The following is a 15,554-nucleotide window of genomic DNA, read 5'->3' as shown; positions in this document are numbered from 1 at the left end:
CATTAGAATAAACATATTCAATAACGCATTATTTGATTGATTGCGGATGGCGACACATATCAATACTTTTTTTATAACGTTTTGCATGATATAATAATATCAACAATACTAAAATAACTCACTCAAATAATACAAGTATAAGTATTTTTGGTGTGTGTATGAAAGTATTAATGACTTAGGTTGGATGTACCTTGTGTGTGCCATGATGTAACTTTAGTTCCACCATGCAAGTTCCACATTTAGTATGAGTTTGGTCATGTCCGGTTTCACTTTCATGTAATAATTTTTTTTTGGAATTTTTTTTTTCTATACAACCCTGAAGTTTTTAATAACCGAATATATTATGGATTAAAATCAACATCATTCTCAAAACAGTATAAAACCAATCACGTCTTTTATTACAATTTGAACAAAACACAGAAGACGAAAACTAATATCTAACACTGTAAAACCATTATGTTTTTATATATACTATCTATTGCTAACCCTTCTATTATATCTATTCAAATATTTTAATGTATACATCTCCAGATCTCCTAGTATTAGCAATACAATTTTTTTGTAGGGAGGGAACGAATTTCCTCTGGAAATAATTGTTGAGCTATGACCGATATCTATCAGCTTTATGCATATGAATGACATTAAGATAATTGTATGGCTGAAAAGAGGAAAACAAACGAAAGATAATCTTAAGTGGATATATAAGGATGATATCCATTTGAAGAGATTGTATTTGTGTTTGAGGCAACTTCTTGAATGGTGGTGGTTTGGTGGGGGCATCTTCCATGTTCTCTGATTCTCTCCCCCAAATGCTTTGAGATATCTCAAAGCCTGTTTTTATTTTAATACAACAATAACGCTCGTGATCGTGGGACACTAAAAATATTATTTGCGTATTCACAATAGACTTGATAAATAAATACAGACAAATATAAAAAAAGGATGACAATAGATTTTCATTTTAGTTTCTGTTTCTCTCTTTTTGTTCCATTATGTGGTAGTTATCCAAGCTTGTATTTGTGTCGTCCTATAATAGCTTTATACTTTTATATATTTTATATACATGTTAATAATTCAAAACAAAAGTTCAAAAAAAAAAAAAATTCAAAACAAATAGCTAAAAACTCTTGCCACATATTTTATCTATATTTGTCGATATATAGTTCCATGGATTGTTCTATAAAATATCTCTTGTTTTTTCTTTTTGCTTTTTACATGAAAGGTCTCTTAAGGGCATATATCTTGTCAAGTAGTAGAAAGTGGAGTATATAATCACGAGTGCAATTTACAAATTAGAAAAATAAAATGGAAGAAAAAGAAAAGAAAAGACTGATGATCACATGGCTGTGGGTCCAATTAAAATGGGCCCATAGAATAACAAAGGCCCACTTAAGTAATGGCTCAAAAGCAAAAAAAAAATGTAGAAAATGACTTGTTGGATGATTTAGACGAACTAAATAAATGGACAAGTAGAGATGACTATTAGTACATAAATGTGATCGGGTCAAGTAGGCATCGACTAGTCCATTTACCAAATTGGTCTCCTTGTTCTATCAGTTTCATAATCGTTTGGTCTCATTTCTTGGGATCCTAATTCGATTTCTTGTTCCCCATGATTCGTGTCCTATCTCATATCATTTGTTTTTTGTATCATATATAAACAAAATATCAAACGAATAAATAAAAAAATTATATGTAGAAAATATAAATTTTGTTTCTAGCGTTTATAGCATTGATGACCTTCTGATTCTTCTGATGGGCTCCAAGACATTTAATGGGCTTCAATGGACTAAGTTTTCTATATAATAATTATCTCGTTAATTCTACAAGATCAAGGGGCTTGGTGACAAAGAAAAAGTTGTTAATGGGCTAACTTTTTGATCCATGTTCTAAAGGATAACAAACAAAACCAAGAGACCAGAGGAGCTAGAGAGTATTACAGAACAAGTTCAAGAATCAAGATCATGCTTACTTGGAAGTTCTCTACTTCCTCAGCAAATCATGTCTGCTTATTTGACCAAATTTCATCCAAACAGAGTCGTAGACTGGTGCTACTACAGAGAGGTTTTTAAGGGTTCTACTTGCGAGGAGCTTTCTTCTTTCCAGCGATAGCAACTCTCTTTCCCTTTTTGGTGCGAGCATTAGTTTTGGTTCTTTGACCTCTGCAAGGCATCCCATGTCTATGTCTACTTCCTCTGTAACAGTCTACTTCCACCAGTCTCTGTATCTCCGATCCAACACGCCTCCTCTTCATATCAACAACAAACATGGAAACAAAACAAGTTTTTAAAAAGATGAAATTTTATATATATAAAAAAAAAAGTTAAAAAGTATGATTCTGAGAAAAGGGTTTTTAGTTTTTTTTTTTACCAGTTCATCACCATGTTGGTGCATGCCAACTTCTTCGCGGAGGTCAATGAGTTCTTTGCCAGTTAAGTCTCTGGCGAGCTTGTTGGTGATGCCGAGCCCACAGAGAACCTGGTGAGACTTGCGGCGTCCTATTCCGTAAACTTCTTGAAGACCGGTCTTGAGGGGCTTGTGGTTTGGAACCTCTGCGTTTCCCACACGGATTCCTTGCACACGCACTCCATGAAACTGCAGAGAAATGAGACCAAACAAAGAGTTCAAAATACTTCCAACAAAGTAAAATAGCTTTGGTTTGCAACAAGTCTAGCTTCAGCCAGTCCTTGAGATTTTGAAGGCTGTAGACAATTTATTTATTAAAATTTTGTTTTTAACAGTTTGAGAATAATAGCTTTAATAAGATATGATGATGATTCAAACAAGCCTAGTTAGAAGTCTAGCTTGAGCAGGTCCTGAGATTTTGAGGGTTATAGATAATTTATTTAGTAAAATTTACTAAGAATTTTTGATAAAAAATAATTCTTTAAACAATTCAGAAACTTTATGTATATATTAACTTTTAAAAATTCTTAGTAAATTTTTTATTAGTAAATAGTTTTTTTTTTAACAATTTGAGAGTAATAGCTTTGATAAGATATAATTCACACAAATTTACTAAGAATTTTTAATAAAAATATTTCTTTTAACAATTCAGAAATTCTTATGTCAGTTTATGTTTATGTATAACTTAACTTTTAAAATTTTAGGACACAAATTCCCTAACTATAAAATCAAAACCAGAGCAGAAACATTTGTGTGGGATTGCACTTAGACAAGCCAACATATTATTATTATCATCATCATCAATCTGAACTCAAAAATACTATTAACCGAACCTAACCGAACCGGAACATATATAAAAACCCGAATTGAACCCGAAAAATCCAATCCAATCCAATCCAATCCAATACAAGCAAATGCTCAAGGAGAAAACGCTTTTGGATCAGATGAATCGATTCGATCTAATGAAAGCCCTAATCTCTCTACTCTAAGAAGAGAGACTGATGGAAATGTCAGGAGGAGATGGAAGAACTCACGGATAGATTACGAAGCAGAGACTGACTGTGATCGAATAAGGTCGCCGCGGATCTGCGTAAACCACCCAGCATCGTAGTAGGAAAGAAACTGCGTTTTTTCCAGAGAGATTCACGGTGAAGGAGGAGGAGAGACGAAAGGAAGGGTTTAATTAACGATGATGAGCAGTTTCCAAACTATTATTGGGCTTTAGAGAAAAATATTTTTGGGCTTTTTAAACTATTATTGGGCTTTTTATTTGTTTTAAGCTGAAGCCCAATGTTGCAAAGCAACCATTCATGTTTTAGTCGGAAGGAACTTGCGTCATTCGTCAACATCTTCATACTTAAAATTTGAATAGCCTACTTTCTCTAGGCTCTTCACGTTTAGACTAGCATTATAGTTTTGATAATATAGGAAGAGCAATAATGCTAAGTTTGTACGGTTCGAAAACGTTAAATTGCTTCAAAGATTCAACAAATAAAGCACCAAGGCAGGCAAACCTACTTTTATATTAACCTTTGTGTTTAAGAGAGACTTGTTATTGTATTTTACTAGAAGATAACGTACGGATTGTAGAAAAGTGGTTGGCTTACCTACATAATTTGTTGTCCATATATGATTTTACTACATGTAACGTTTGTGATCGTAAACAACGCTAACTTTAAAGATAGTATCGTAATGCACGCGATATTCTATATATTAGGATTTTTTTTGTTTAAAAAAAAGGCAATCATGTTCAAGATTTCATTTGTAGCAGAATTGATTCACAAACTAGAAACCACAAGATCACCAACTCTAGGTATTTAGTTTATTGGGATAAAACCAGATTATGTGATTTGTATTATAAAAAAGCGTTGTGGAGATAGTAATTCAAGTTACTCAACTTAATTGCCAGGTTTTAGGATTATAGAGTATATTTTTAAGTAAATTCTAATGAGAATTGAGCTACAACTACCACAGTTTTATAGTTTTTCCCCCTTGGCCTTTCACTTCGATGCTGGGTCACTAAATCTGAATCAAAAGTTACGATCTTCCTTTTGTCAAAAAAATAATAAAAGATACCTGACTTAGCTGTAGTGAAAATTCAACCTAAGAATAAATAATTACTTCTGACACTAAAATAGTTACTTGTTTATTTTTATTTTTTAACGAATACTTGTTTTTTTTTTTTTTTGATCAAATAACGAATACTTGTTTATTTTCTATATTCTGATTAAAGGTAGATTTGGGAATATTATATGCATGCAACAATCACATGTGATTTTTTTTTTCAAGAAAACAATCACATGTAAACTTTAAATGGTTGCCAAAAGGGTATGTGATGTGCATCAGTATGATAAAATGTCTCAGACGTGTTAAGCAAGGGACATATTTATGTATTGTGGTCTCTATTTCATTCACTTTCTCACTCTACAATTTCAATAGATATTTTCAAATTCACGCACCAAACAGAAGATAGTCGGGTATAATAATGTATGAATAATTTTAAAGAAAATGTTTAAATTTAAAAGGTGAATAAAAGTCAAAAAGAATAGTTTAGAAAAATCAATTCTTTTTGGCAAGACTTGTATTGTGATCGGAATCAACTCTTGGGTCAGACGTATGTATTAGATGTTAACGTCTCACATTAAGACAAGATTACAACTTGGACAGTATTAATCAGACATAGGGTTTTAATAGGGTTGGGTATTTCTTACAACAATGTCAACATTGGTTAATGTAATATTGAGCAACTGGCAAAACATATAATTGACTTCAAACTACCACTTATTCCACTGTTATAAAATAGTGTACAAATATAATTTTACGAATGCTTACACACAATTGATAGTATTTTCTTTTGTAAATTAACAATTGATAGTAATTAATAGCTTGTTTTAGTATTAGAGTCAGAGCTATCTTGATAAGTTCTCTTATTAAATTGCCATGGTAGATTCCTGTACAAGAAACTATTTTTACTATAATTGTTTTCCAACTAGTAGGATTTAGAAATTCCTCTGATAATTATAATTGCTTCTCCCACTTGGAAAGAAAAATAACTCCAAGATGGTAGCAATTGATATTTGGTTAATATAATATTCCCAACTTAGTTGGAGCCGTTCCCAATGCTTTTGGAAGCCCACAAATCTTTGAATAATCCAAATAGTTCATCTTCGCCCCGTTGGCTGAGAGATATTTAATCAGTAAAATAGTAAGATCAGTACTTTATCGTAATTAACAAATTAATCTGACGAATTAGCAATTAGTGGAGCAATGGTTTGAATATAAGACGCCTTCATGAGTAATGACCCTTGTCATCCTTGCGTTTGACTCTTAATAGCCATAAGGGGCGTATTTGGTGAACTTAATCATTCTGTTATGTTGGTAATAAAGTAAAGTAGTTAATAATTTCATAAAACGACAAAATTAAGACAATTATAGTTAAACTCAACCAAAAAGTTATCAATAGTTCAGGTAAGTGCAGAATGACATTGTCTTATACAAGATTGCGTTAAAAACTCTATGTAACAATTCCCTTCTTTTGGGAGAATGTTAAAATGAATAAAATAATACTGACAAAAAAAACTCTCATTGTTTAGCACTGAGTAATGTTCAAGTAATAGCTAAGTTTGTTCTTGGAAGGACAACTATTAATTTCTTCATATTTCAAACGTCAATATTCTCACAAGACCTAGGTAACTCGAGACACAAACATTTATATTTGAGAGAGAGATTGGAGTATATACACTTGACCCCTGTGAGTACGAAACAACATTTTCTGGAAAAAAAACAAAGAGTGAAAATATTCAGTCAGCGTCTCCGCAGTGGTCGGGACGTCCCTTGTTACGAGGTCGCGGCCATACGTTTTCTTTTGTCTACCTTCGTCGTTTCTTTCTTTCCTTTCCTTTTATTTTATCTTTCTTTTTTTAGGAAGTTTCCTTCTCTTTTTTTTTTTTTTTTGATTTTTTTTTTTTGATTTTTTTGATTAACCAGGTGGTTGACCCCTTCGGGACCCACCCACCTAGGCCCGGCGCCAGCCTGTGTCTGTACCGTTTAAGGCCCTGGACACGCCTCCCCTCCCCGCGAGTCGAACTCGGGTTGCCCCTCAGTGACCGAAGCCTGGGGTGTACCACTGGACTACGAGGTCCGGGTTTTCCTTCTCTGTTATTAAAGATCTAAAAGGTAACTACTTTCCATATGCATTTGAAGAATTTTCTATTAAATAAATGGTAGGAGAATTTTATAGTTTAGAGGAACACTCATAATTTATGCGAGAGATCGAAGCGTTTAGAATATAGCGTATGAGATGGATGCGTTAGAATATTGTGTATGTAAATAATCAAAGACAAAAATGTAACGTACGTCTTCATTCTACATCTCTCATATATACATTGTTGAGGCGATTCGAGACCGAGATATATATTTTATCATAAACCACTTCTTCATGGATATTGATTCGATTTTTGAGATACTTATGTTTAAAACGGCAAGTTTATATATACAGAGAAATTGCATATATTAGTCTATATGAGATTTTAAATTATGAGTGCCCAATATGTCGTGAAGAAAAAGAAAACCATGCATGACTCTGGAGCTATATTATTAACAAGGACACGGATATGTACACTTGTAAATTAAATTAGCAGGGTGTCTCAGTCTGCCTCATTAACTTTTAATTACTTACCATATTTACTTGTAGCTCGATTTGATACCAAGAAAATTTCCAAAGTATTCAATTTCAAAATGACTAAAGATAACCACTGAAGTAGTGATTTTGAGTCTTTAATTAGTTACGTTTTATCACACGTATTCTCTTCTTAGCTAATAGTATAAAAATATTTCATTACTACTTTTTCTGTAAACTAACTATTTTATTACTCATTATTTATTAGCTGTTCTTCCTATTGATGTAAAAATAAATGCATACAGACCACGAATCTTGTCGGGCCAAACCAAAACTCCACTTTAGATCTTTTCACCTTTCTTGGATCGAAGAGGCACTGTACCATAATTGTGTATAGTTGCAAACGTGTTTTGTATGTTTTTTCTTTCTTTTGCGTCACTGACAATTGAAAGCAACTCAATCAATCACAAGTGGTAAGTGGTAACTAATTTTGGAACTCAGCATTAGACGACAAAACGTTTACCAGGCGTGGTTGAATAAATAGCACATGATATAATCTCTGAACTATATAACACCAGTAAGTCAGTAACTTAATTTAAAGACAAGACACGAAAAGTTTTGAGTTACGTGATGCTTTCATCATTTATCATTATCATAATCATCAACAACAACATAAACCATAACAATACAATACATTATACATTTGGAATACAAACTCAAACAAAAGCACCCAAATAACAATGTATTTACAAAAGCGATAATTGTTATTGCATATATATAAATTTTGAACCATTCTTCTTAATTAGAAGATCAGGAGATCTTCCTCCACGTTGTAACCCATCTTCTCAAGATTAGGCTGCAAAGCGAACTTAATCATAGGAGGTGGTCCACACGCCAGCGCAAGCGATTCACCTTCTAGACCTCCCGGGATATGTTCTCTAAGCACATCTTCGGTGATAAACCCGGTGCTATAATTCCAACCTTCTTTTGCGATTTCAACAACGTACCAAATCTTTAGCCTCTCCTTATGCTTATTAGCCCATCCTTCCAGCTCTTCTCTAACAAGTATGTCATCCTCGGTTCGGTTTGCATAAACCACATACATCTCGGTTTCATCCTCTGGATCACTTAGTATTGACTGAATGATTTGGTAGATCGGAGTGATGCCTGTTCCTCCGGCTAGCATGGCTAGTTTCTTGGCAAACTTGGGTTTACCGTTGACCATAAAGTTGCCTTTGCCTGTATATTCGATGTGTCCTAATGGACCTTTGATGTCTAAAACCGCACCGATTGATAACGAGTCTAGGTGTTGTGACATGAGTCCTCCGTTGGGGAATCTTGGATGAACATCTTTGAAGTAAACTTTGATGACTAAGTCGATATGTCCAACGGCGTCGACCGTGCTGGTCGGAGTATAGGCTCTAAGACACAGCTTATCGTTGATGTTGGCACAGAGGAAAATGTGTTTCCCCACGGGTAGACCAAGCTGCTGGTCTTCTGATGGCAATGCGAACCGGAACCTACGAACATCGTGAGAGATAGAAGTCTTCTCGATGAGTCTGACTGGGACTTTCTCACGTGGGTTGACCAATGCAATGTTCTTTGGAGGAGCAAGCTCTTTTATAGGAGCTAACAAAGGAGATACGTTGGAGCCATCGTGGACAGAGACATTAGGGGAAGAGTCGTAGCCAGTGGTGATTAGTTCACCGATACGGTGATCTTCAAGGAGCTTCTTGGCTTTGTCTGAGTGAATAGCTTCAAACTCTTCGGTGCAATCCGTGCCTGCGTTGATGAGGATCGAATCAGTGCCTCCTGGATGATCTTTCAAGAAACGTGTACAGTCGTATACGTGGCCGTGAACAATGATCCATGCAGATTCGAGTGAGGTGTGTTTTCTAACTTCGGAGATTGAGTACATCTTTGAGGCAGTGTTCATGAAAGGTGATGAAACTGATTTCTTTAAAGTAGGGTTTGACTCTGAGGATATCTCAAGCTGACGTTCCTTTGCCATCCACCCACCCGATTGGTTTCCGGGTCGGGTTGGATGTTCGAAAACAATCCCTATCTCTCCTCTGTGAGGCTTGCACACGTTGGTTCTGATCCTGAACCAGCAATTGTTCATCATTCCCTGATTAAACACCAGTCAACGTCAGTACGGCATTAGTCAAACATTATATAACAGTGTCTTGTTCTTGATCAGTTGGCATGGACTTAAGACCTCTCAAAGTTTAATATAGTATTCAATTTTGCACTCTTAATATAATTGCCCTCATGAAGGGAAATGATAATACTTAACCACTAAAATGAACTATACAACACTGAAAATTAAATAACTTTTCTTGGCTCCATGTTGATTAATTAGAGTTGTATCAAGATGGTAGGTAACACGTTAAAAAATCATCAACAATAGCACAGTTGTTCCAACTTTGTAGGACGAAGACAAATACAAAAAAAAATCGAATAGTTTATACTAAAAACGGGAGACTATTAACAATTCTAGTTATTTAACTCATATAAAAAGAATAAATTAAGAGAGAGGTTACCATAAGGTTCCAGATGAGTTTATCAGGCTGGGTGTTTAAAGACTCGTCCCAGGCTCGAACCGCTACCTCTTTAGCGCTAAGAAGATCAAGAACCTCAACGTCAAGTGACCAGAAACACCAGCACCAGAACTTGCCATACTTGTTCGGTTTCTCTTGGTGGTCAAGCTCACACAAACTCCACGTCTCTCCTCCGTCTAGAGTCACCTCCACTCTCGTTACCTTCTTTCCTCCTCCTGTTTTAAACATCACCAATAACATTAATTAATCGTGTACTTTAGTTCTTAGTTTAATTACCATGGTAAAAAATAATAATTACCAGAGTAAGCATAGCCTCTTAACGTGTACGGCTTCTGAGTGGTAAACGCATTAATAGGCAGAATCTCTTCATGACCAGGTGTTGTTATCACTGAGTTTATATTAAGCTCGTTGATTATATATTCCGGCTTGTACCACCAAGCTACAACACAAGAAGGTGATTAAAAATTTATTACCATGGTAAAAAGTGAGAAAAAGGTAAAAAAACAATTTACCTTCTGCATTTGCCAGCTCAGCATCGACAAGAGAAGGAAGAACTCTGTTGTCTTTGTAATGATAGTAACTGTCGGATTCTTGAGGCGTGACGATGATACGCTTCAACCACTTAACCATCCTCCCGCCGATGAAACCGGGTACTATGATCCGAACCGGGAACCCGTGATCCGGTGTGAGAAGCTCACCGTTCTGCATGTACGCTAATATAATGTCTCTCGCAGGATCCATAGCCATCTCTTTCTTGATGCTTGTTCCGTATTTTGACCCGCCGCCTCCTGGAAGATCCTCCGCTCCTTCGAAGCAGACGTTGAGCGCGCCGCCTCTCCTGCTGTAGACCCCGCAGCGGCGGAGGATCTCGCTGAGCGGGACGCCTTTCCAGAGAGAGGTGGAGACTCCAGCGGAGCCCCAGTTGAATCCTATCGTCTGCTTCACCATGTTCTGTTGAAACATTTCAATGTTATAGGGGCCCATTAAAATATATATATATATATATAGAGTGATCTATATACAAATATTAATTGTAAAATAAAAAAAAACTTATGTATGAAAATAATTAACATATCAGATGATTTCTATAAATTGTTATAGTTTAGATATAAGAAATTTTATACTATAAAAAATAGGATTGTAAATGAAAACTTTCATTTGAAAAAATTATAAACTATTTTATAAATATTTTATTTTGAATATTAAATAATAGGGCTACTAAAATTTTAGGACCTGCTCTTTCCGGCGGTTTCCGGCGCAGACTAGAGTGACCGGAAACTCACGGCTAGAAAACTCAGATATTAGCTGTTCCATGGTGAGTATCATCGGACGTTTGACGAGCCCGGTGATCTCAACCGTCCATTCGGACCATTCAGCTTTTGGGACAGGACCGTGGTTACGGACGTAGTGGAGAGGGACGGGAGTGATGAAGCCGTGGTGCATAAGGCGAGGGAGAGGAGCTTCGGCGTTAAAGGGGTGTTTTCCGGTGAGACGCACCATAGAGGAGTTACGGTGGATCCAGTTGTCAGCCGTGGATTCGTCTCGGGAGTCTAGAATCGACGGTTCTAAATCGCTGTTGGATTTGTGAACCATTGTCATGTAGTATGAGACGTTGCGGTTGTGGCTCTCGTCCTCGTCGTCGCTTGAGTCGCAACCGTCGGCGTTCTCGTTGGTTTGGACGTTTTGGTGAAGGTGGTGGCTGTCGAATGAGCGAGAAGGAACGGGAGGAGGTTTGAAGGAGCGGACGACACCGGCGTTCATGACGGAGGTGAGGCCGGGATAATGGCGGTTATCGACGGAGGTGGCCATGGAGAAGCTATTGAAGTATGATCTGTATTTTTTTCTGTTAGCTTTGTTTTCTTTTACTTGTTTTTTGTTTCGGTATAATGTGGCGTTAGGTTGTATTTATAGGCTGTTAAAGAGATCACGAATAAATAAAAATAATGAATAATATGAGTGATGCAAAATTGACAATGTGAGTATGTGTGGGAGACTGGGGGATCCACCTAGATCCTATGCTTTGGTTTTCTTTTGATCAAGTATCAATATTGTTTCTTTGAATATACAAGTTTCAATACATTGTATTTATCAGTACCAGTTTAATTTATATGGGAAAATCTAAACTATTAAAGGAGAAGTACAAATAGTATTTACCCCTTAAAGTTGCACAAAAATTACAATAGAATGCCACTATTGTGATACACTATTATTTTGTCTAACTATTAAACCGGCAACTTAATGTTGTCGGGCCTTATTTTCTTTTAACTCAAAACAAAAGCCTAATTACTAACTGTATTATGACTGAATATATATTACCATTTACACTCCCATTTGAAATATGACATATCGGTGCCGTCAAAAAAAAAAATATGACATATCGGTGAAATCCACTAATTATATAGTCCAACATTTATTCATTTGATACAAACACTATTTCTAATCTAACGATCACCTATAATTGTTTTGACCGGTTCATGATTGCAAACTGAATCTGCAAAAACAGCTGTAGACCGACGCATAAATAACTTCATAATTAAAAACAAATTATAAAGTGATATAAAATACACGGACTCTAAAGCAAATCATTGACTTTTTGTACTCATTTTAGGATTGATATAGTTTAGTATTTTAGATCCTACAAATTGATTGTGTTATAGATTTCGTTTTTATAAATATGTTTCTCAATCCTAAGTATATATTATTTAAACGTAGGATTATAAATATCATTTTACCTTTCTTAATCGAAACATTTTGATTATTTTGATCTTTGTGTGTTATATTTATCTTAGAATATATAGGCATACAATTTATTATCCGGAGTTCGATTCTGATCTATGATTCGCTCTGAAAATAGAATATTTAGGATGTTCGAATCCGGATAGTAAAATCTTGGATCCGTCAAAACTAAATTGGGATCTTGATATCCGGAATCAGATTCATGTTTTAAAAATACATGAAAAAAATAATTTATTAATAACTATATATGATATATTCATATTTTTATATAAGTATTCTTATAATATTAGATTTTAATTTTAATAATATTATATGCATAAATATATTTTATAAATTTTGTAAAAATATTTATTTTATGTAATATTTTTATCTTTTAAAAATATTGTTCTTTTTGGAAAAAAAATATTGTTCTTTTTAAAATTATTTATATCGATCTGGAACCAGATACTCGTGGATATCATAATGTCTAGACGGATATCTGAAATCTGGATATCCGAAAGACACATATTCGAATCCGGACACTAAATTATTGTTCAAATACTCTGAATTTTCTAGATATCTGGATCCGCCGTACACCTAAAAATATATATCGCTAATTATGTATTTATAAAAAGTTAGAACCAACACCCGCTCGGACGAGCGGGTCAAACTCTAGTGATGCATTATTTCTTAACCTCTTTCTCAAAGGAATCTGCAAAAACATTTTTGTTTCATGGGATATAGATAATACTCTTTCCGTTTCTAGAAAATTAATATTTTAAGATTTTCACAAATATTAAGAAAACACATTAAATTTGCATAATTTTTTGTGTTTATATTTTTTCCACAGTTTAAGCCAATAAAAATCTAATAATTGCAATTAAAATTTTTGAAATTTACATTTATTTAACAAAACATACATTGAAATTGCAAAAAAAAAAGATATTTTAGAAACAAAAATTTTCTCTAGAATATAGATTTTTTAGAAACGGTTGGAGTACTAAAATATTTACTAATTCGAAAGCAAATATTAGTATATCAACTCGGTTAACAATAATATTCATCAAATCCGAATTATTCATCTCAAACACTATTTTCTTAAGCAGAACATCACCCCTGTCAATCTCTCTATCTCAACATGTAAAGTCAAAAAAATTCTACCTCAACTTCGTAGTCCAAACAGTTCAACAGTGGTATGATTTATATGTCTCTAACTAAATCATGATTGGCAGATCGAGAGTTGGAGCTCTATGTGTTGGCCTAAAACGGTCCTTTGATCAACTAGTTCATCGTGTTCCTCCTTTTCTCTTATATTCCATTTCAATGAAAGCAAGTTGATAGTAAAAAACCAGTCTTCAAAAAAAAAAAAGTTGATAGTAAAACAATGGAAAAGTATCTTTTACGTCAAAACTTTTGGTATTTTTTCCTTCTACATACCAAATGAATGATCCAAGAAAAAAATATCAATTTATTTTTAATACTACGGCTTTGTCAAGCTTTTATCTTTAACTAAGGCGGAAATTTATCATGTAAGAGTTTTATTAATCTTTAAAAAAAAGTTCTATTATTCGTTTTACGTAGTTTTATTCCGTAATGCTATAATAGTATTAGGCCCGAATTGGGGACGGCTATCAGCCTATCAAGACTTTTGGCTTTTAAAAGTCTTTTAAATCTATACTATTATTTATGAAGTAATTTTACTTACTTGTCATGTTCTCCATGATTTTAGCTAATTTTGCTTATTTGTCATATTTTTATTAAGTTTAAACTAAATTATCATTGATGTATTATTTGTTTTGAGCTGAGTCAATAAATCATTAATTTAAAATAATAGTCTTGATGAATATTCTATATAAATAAAAACGAATTTTATTTTATTAATATTAAATTTATATGTTATATTAATTTTTCTTATTTGTCATATTTTTATTAGGTTTTAGACTTTTAGATAGGTTATTAATTTATTATTAGTTTCTAACTATTCACTAATTTATTTTAATGATATAAAGTTTATATGTTATATGCTATATTAAATAATTGATTACAAAATAATATTTTAGAATTATCAAAAAAGATAATTCTTCTATATATATTCTTTTTATGTCTTTCTGAAAACAATATTTTATTATAAAAGTTAAAAAAATCAAGATACAAAACAATTTATTATTAAATATTAGTCAACCAAAAAATATTAATATATTTTCTAAACTATCTCTAAGATATGAGTGTTTTAAAAAAACTTAACACAATAATAAGTATATATTTTGATAAAAAGTATTTGACATATATAAATATTTCATGTTTGATTTAACTATTTAAAAACATAAATAATAATTTATTATGTTGGTTTTAGATTAATAAGACATAAACTAATAAGTATTTATAAGAAATTTATGTCCGCATATGCGGGCAAAACACCTAGTAAATATTTAAGTAATCAAACTTTTGTGGTTTTATTACTTTTGAAGTCTTCACAATTTTTTTCTAATGCCATTTCGTTTATTAGGAGAAGTGTCGAAATGTTTACTGGTCTTTGATTATAAAGCCAGATGTATTATTATCGATCGTAAAAATAATAAATTAATCGGTTAACATCTACCTTACAAGAGAGTTGTGGTTAACGAAAAAGATCTGTGACATAAAGTCTGATGAATGAAAAAACAAAGTTATGATGAATGATTATAGTATTGTACCGTTTTACTTATACCGAAACTAAAAGACAAAAGGAAAACTAATACATCTAAATGGCTGAAAATCATTTAAATCCAAATAGTAATAATCAACATCAATATCCTTATCAATATGAACTAAGATTCATGGGGTCGGGATTGTTTGTGGCCATTTTGATTTTTGATGTCAGTATAAATGAACCGGCGAATGTCATATGATTAACCGGCAACTAATTACACATAGTGTACAAAACTATGTTCATGCATAAATAAATGTAAATTTTATATTACTTCTTTGATGTTAAGGCACTCCAGTTTTGAACTTGGGAAAGTCAAAGAAACTCTAGTTTGGGAAACTTAAGTAGTTCATGTGACAACAAAAACATTGCACCTATAGAAAACGTATATATACATCCATATAAGCTATTTCCACATTATAAATTTAACTGTACTGGTAAAGTATTCTACCCAAATGGTTGATGCGTCAGGTTCGAATCTCAAACAGTTGTGCAAACCGAATTTAACAATCGATTTTTGTTCCTGGTTCAAAAATATTATGGGTTTCGACCTATAACTTCTTGCAAA

General features: G+C 33.4%; 2 protein-coding genes across 2 annotated transcripts; both read right to left on the bottom strand.

Annotated features, from left to right (window-relative positions):
- Positions 1-1,840: 1,840 nt before the first annotated feature.
- On the bottom strand, positions 1,841-3,600 carry LOC108824978 (small ribosomal subunit protein S13, mitochondrial). Its single transcript, XM_018598336.2, has 3 exons — positions 3,441-3,600; positions 2,371-2,595; positions 1,841-2,248 (listed from the first exon to the last, which is right to left on the bottom strand). Exons 1-3 carry the CDS (start codon positions 3,510-3,512, stop codon positions 2,078-2,080), a joined length of 468 nt encoding a protein of 155 aa, XP_018453838.1. The 5' UTR covers positions 3,513-3,600; the 3' UTR covers positions 1,841-2,077.
- A 4,038-nt stretch (positions 3,601-7,638) lies between these two features.
- On the bottom strand, positions 7,639-11,471 carry LOC108817773 (nitrate reductase [NADH], clone PBNBR1412). Its single transcript, XM_018590566.2, has 5 exons — positions 10,819-11,471; positions 10,098-10,536; positions 9,884-10,024; positions 9,568-9,800; positions 7,639-9,152 (listed from the first exon to the last, which is right to left on the bottom strand). Exons 1-5 carry the CDS (start codon positions 11,392-11,394, stop codon positions 7,827-7,829), a joined length of 2,715 nt encoding a protein of 904 aa, XP_018446068.2. The 5' UTR covers positions 11,395-11,471; the 3' UTR covers positions 7,639-7,826.
- Between the last annotated feature and the right edge of the window lie 4,083 nt (positions 11,472-15,554).

This window comes from Raphanus sativus, chromosome 2 (genome assembly GCF_000801105.2).
Source record: "Raphanus sativus cultivar WK10039 chromosome 2, ASM80110v3, whole genome shotgun sequence".
Taxonomy (NCBI): Eukaryota; Viridiplantae; Streptophyta; class Magnoliopsida; order Brassicales; family Brassicaceae; genus Raphanus; species Raphanus sativus.
This window is presented reverse-complemented; position numbering and strand designations above follow the sequence as displayed.

Coding starts and splice junctions, on each gene's coding strand:
- LOC108824978 (XM_018598336.2), bottom strand. CDS start 3,512: ATGCTGGGTGGTTTACGCAGATCCGCGGCGACCTTATTCGATCACAGT. Junction 2,596..3,440: donor CTCTGCTTCGTAATCTATCC/GTGAGTTCTTCC, acceptor ATTTCTCTGCAG/TTTCATGGAGTGCGTGTGCA. Junction 2,249..2,370: donor ACCAACATGGTGATGAACTG/GTAAAAAAAAAA, acceptor GTTGATATGAAG/AGGAGGCGTGTTGGATCGGA.
- LOC108817773 (XM_018590566.2), bottom strand. CDS start 11,394: ATGGCCACCTCCGTCGATAACCGCCATTATCCCGGCCTCACCTCCGTC. Junction 10,537..10,818: donor GAAACCGCCGGAAAGAGCAG/GTCCTAAAATTT, acceptor ATGTTTCAACAG/AACATGGTGAAGCAGACGAT. Junction 9,801..9,883: donor AAGAGGCTATGCTTACTCTG/GTAATTATTATT, acceptor TGTTTAAAACAG/GAGGAGGAAAGAAGGTAACG.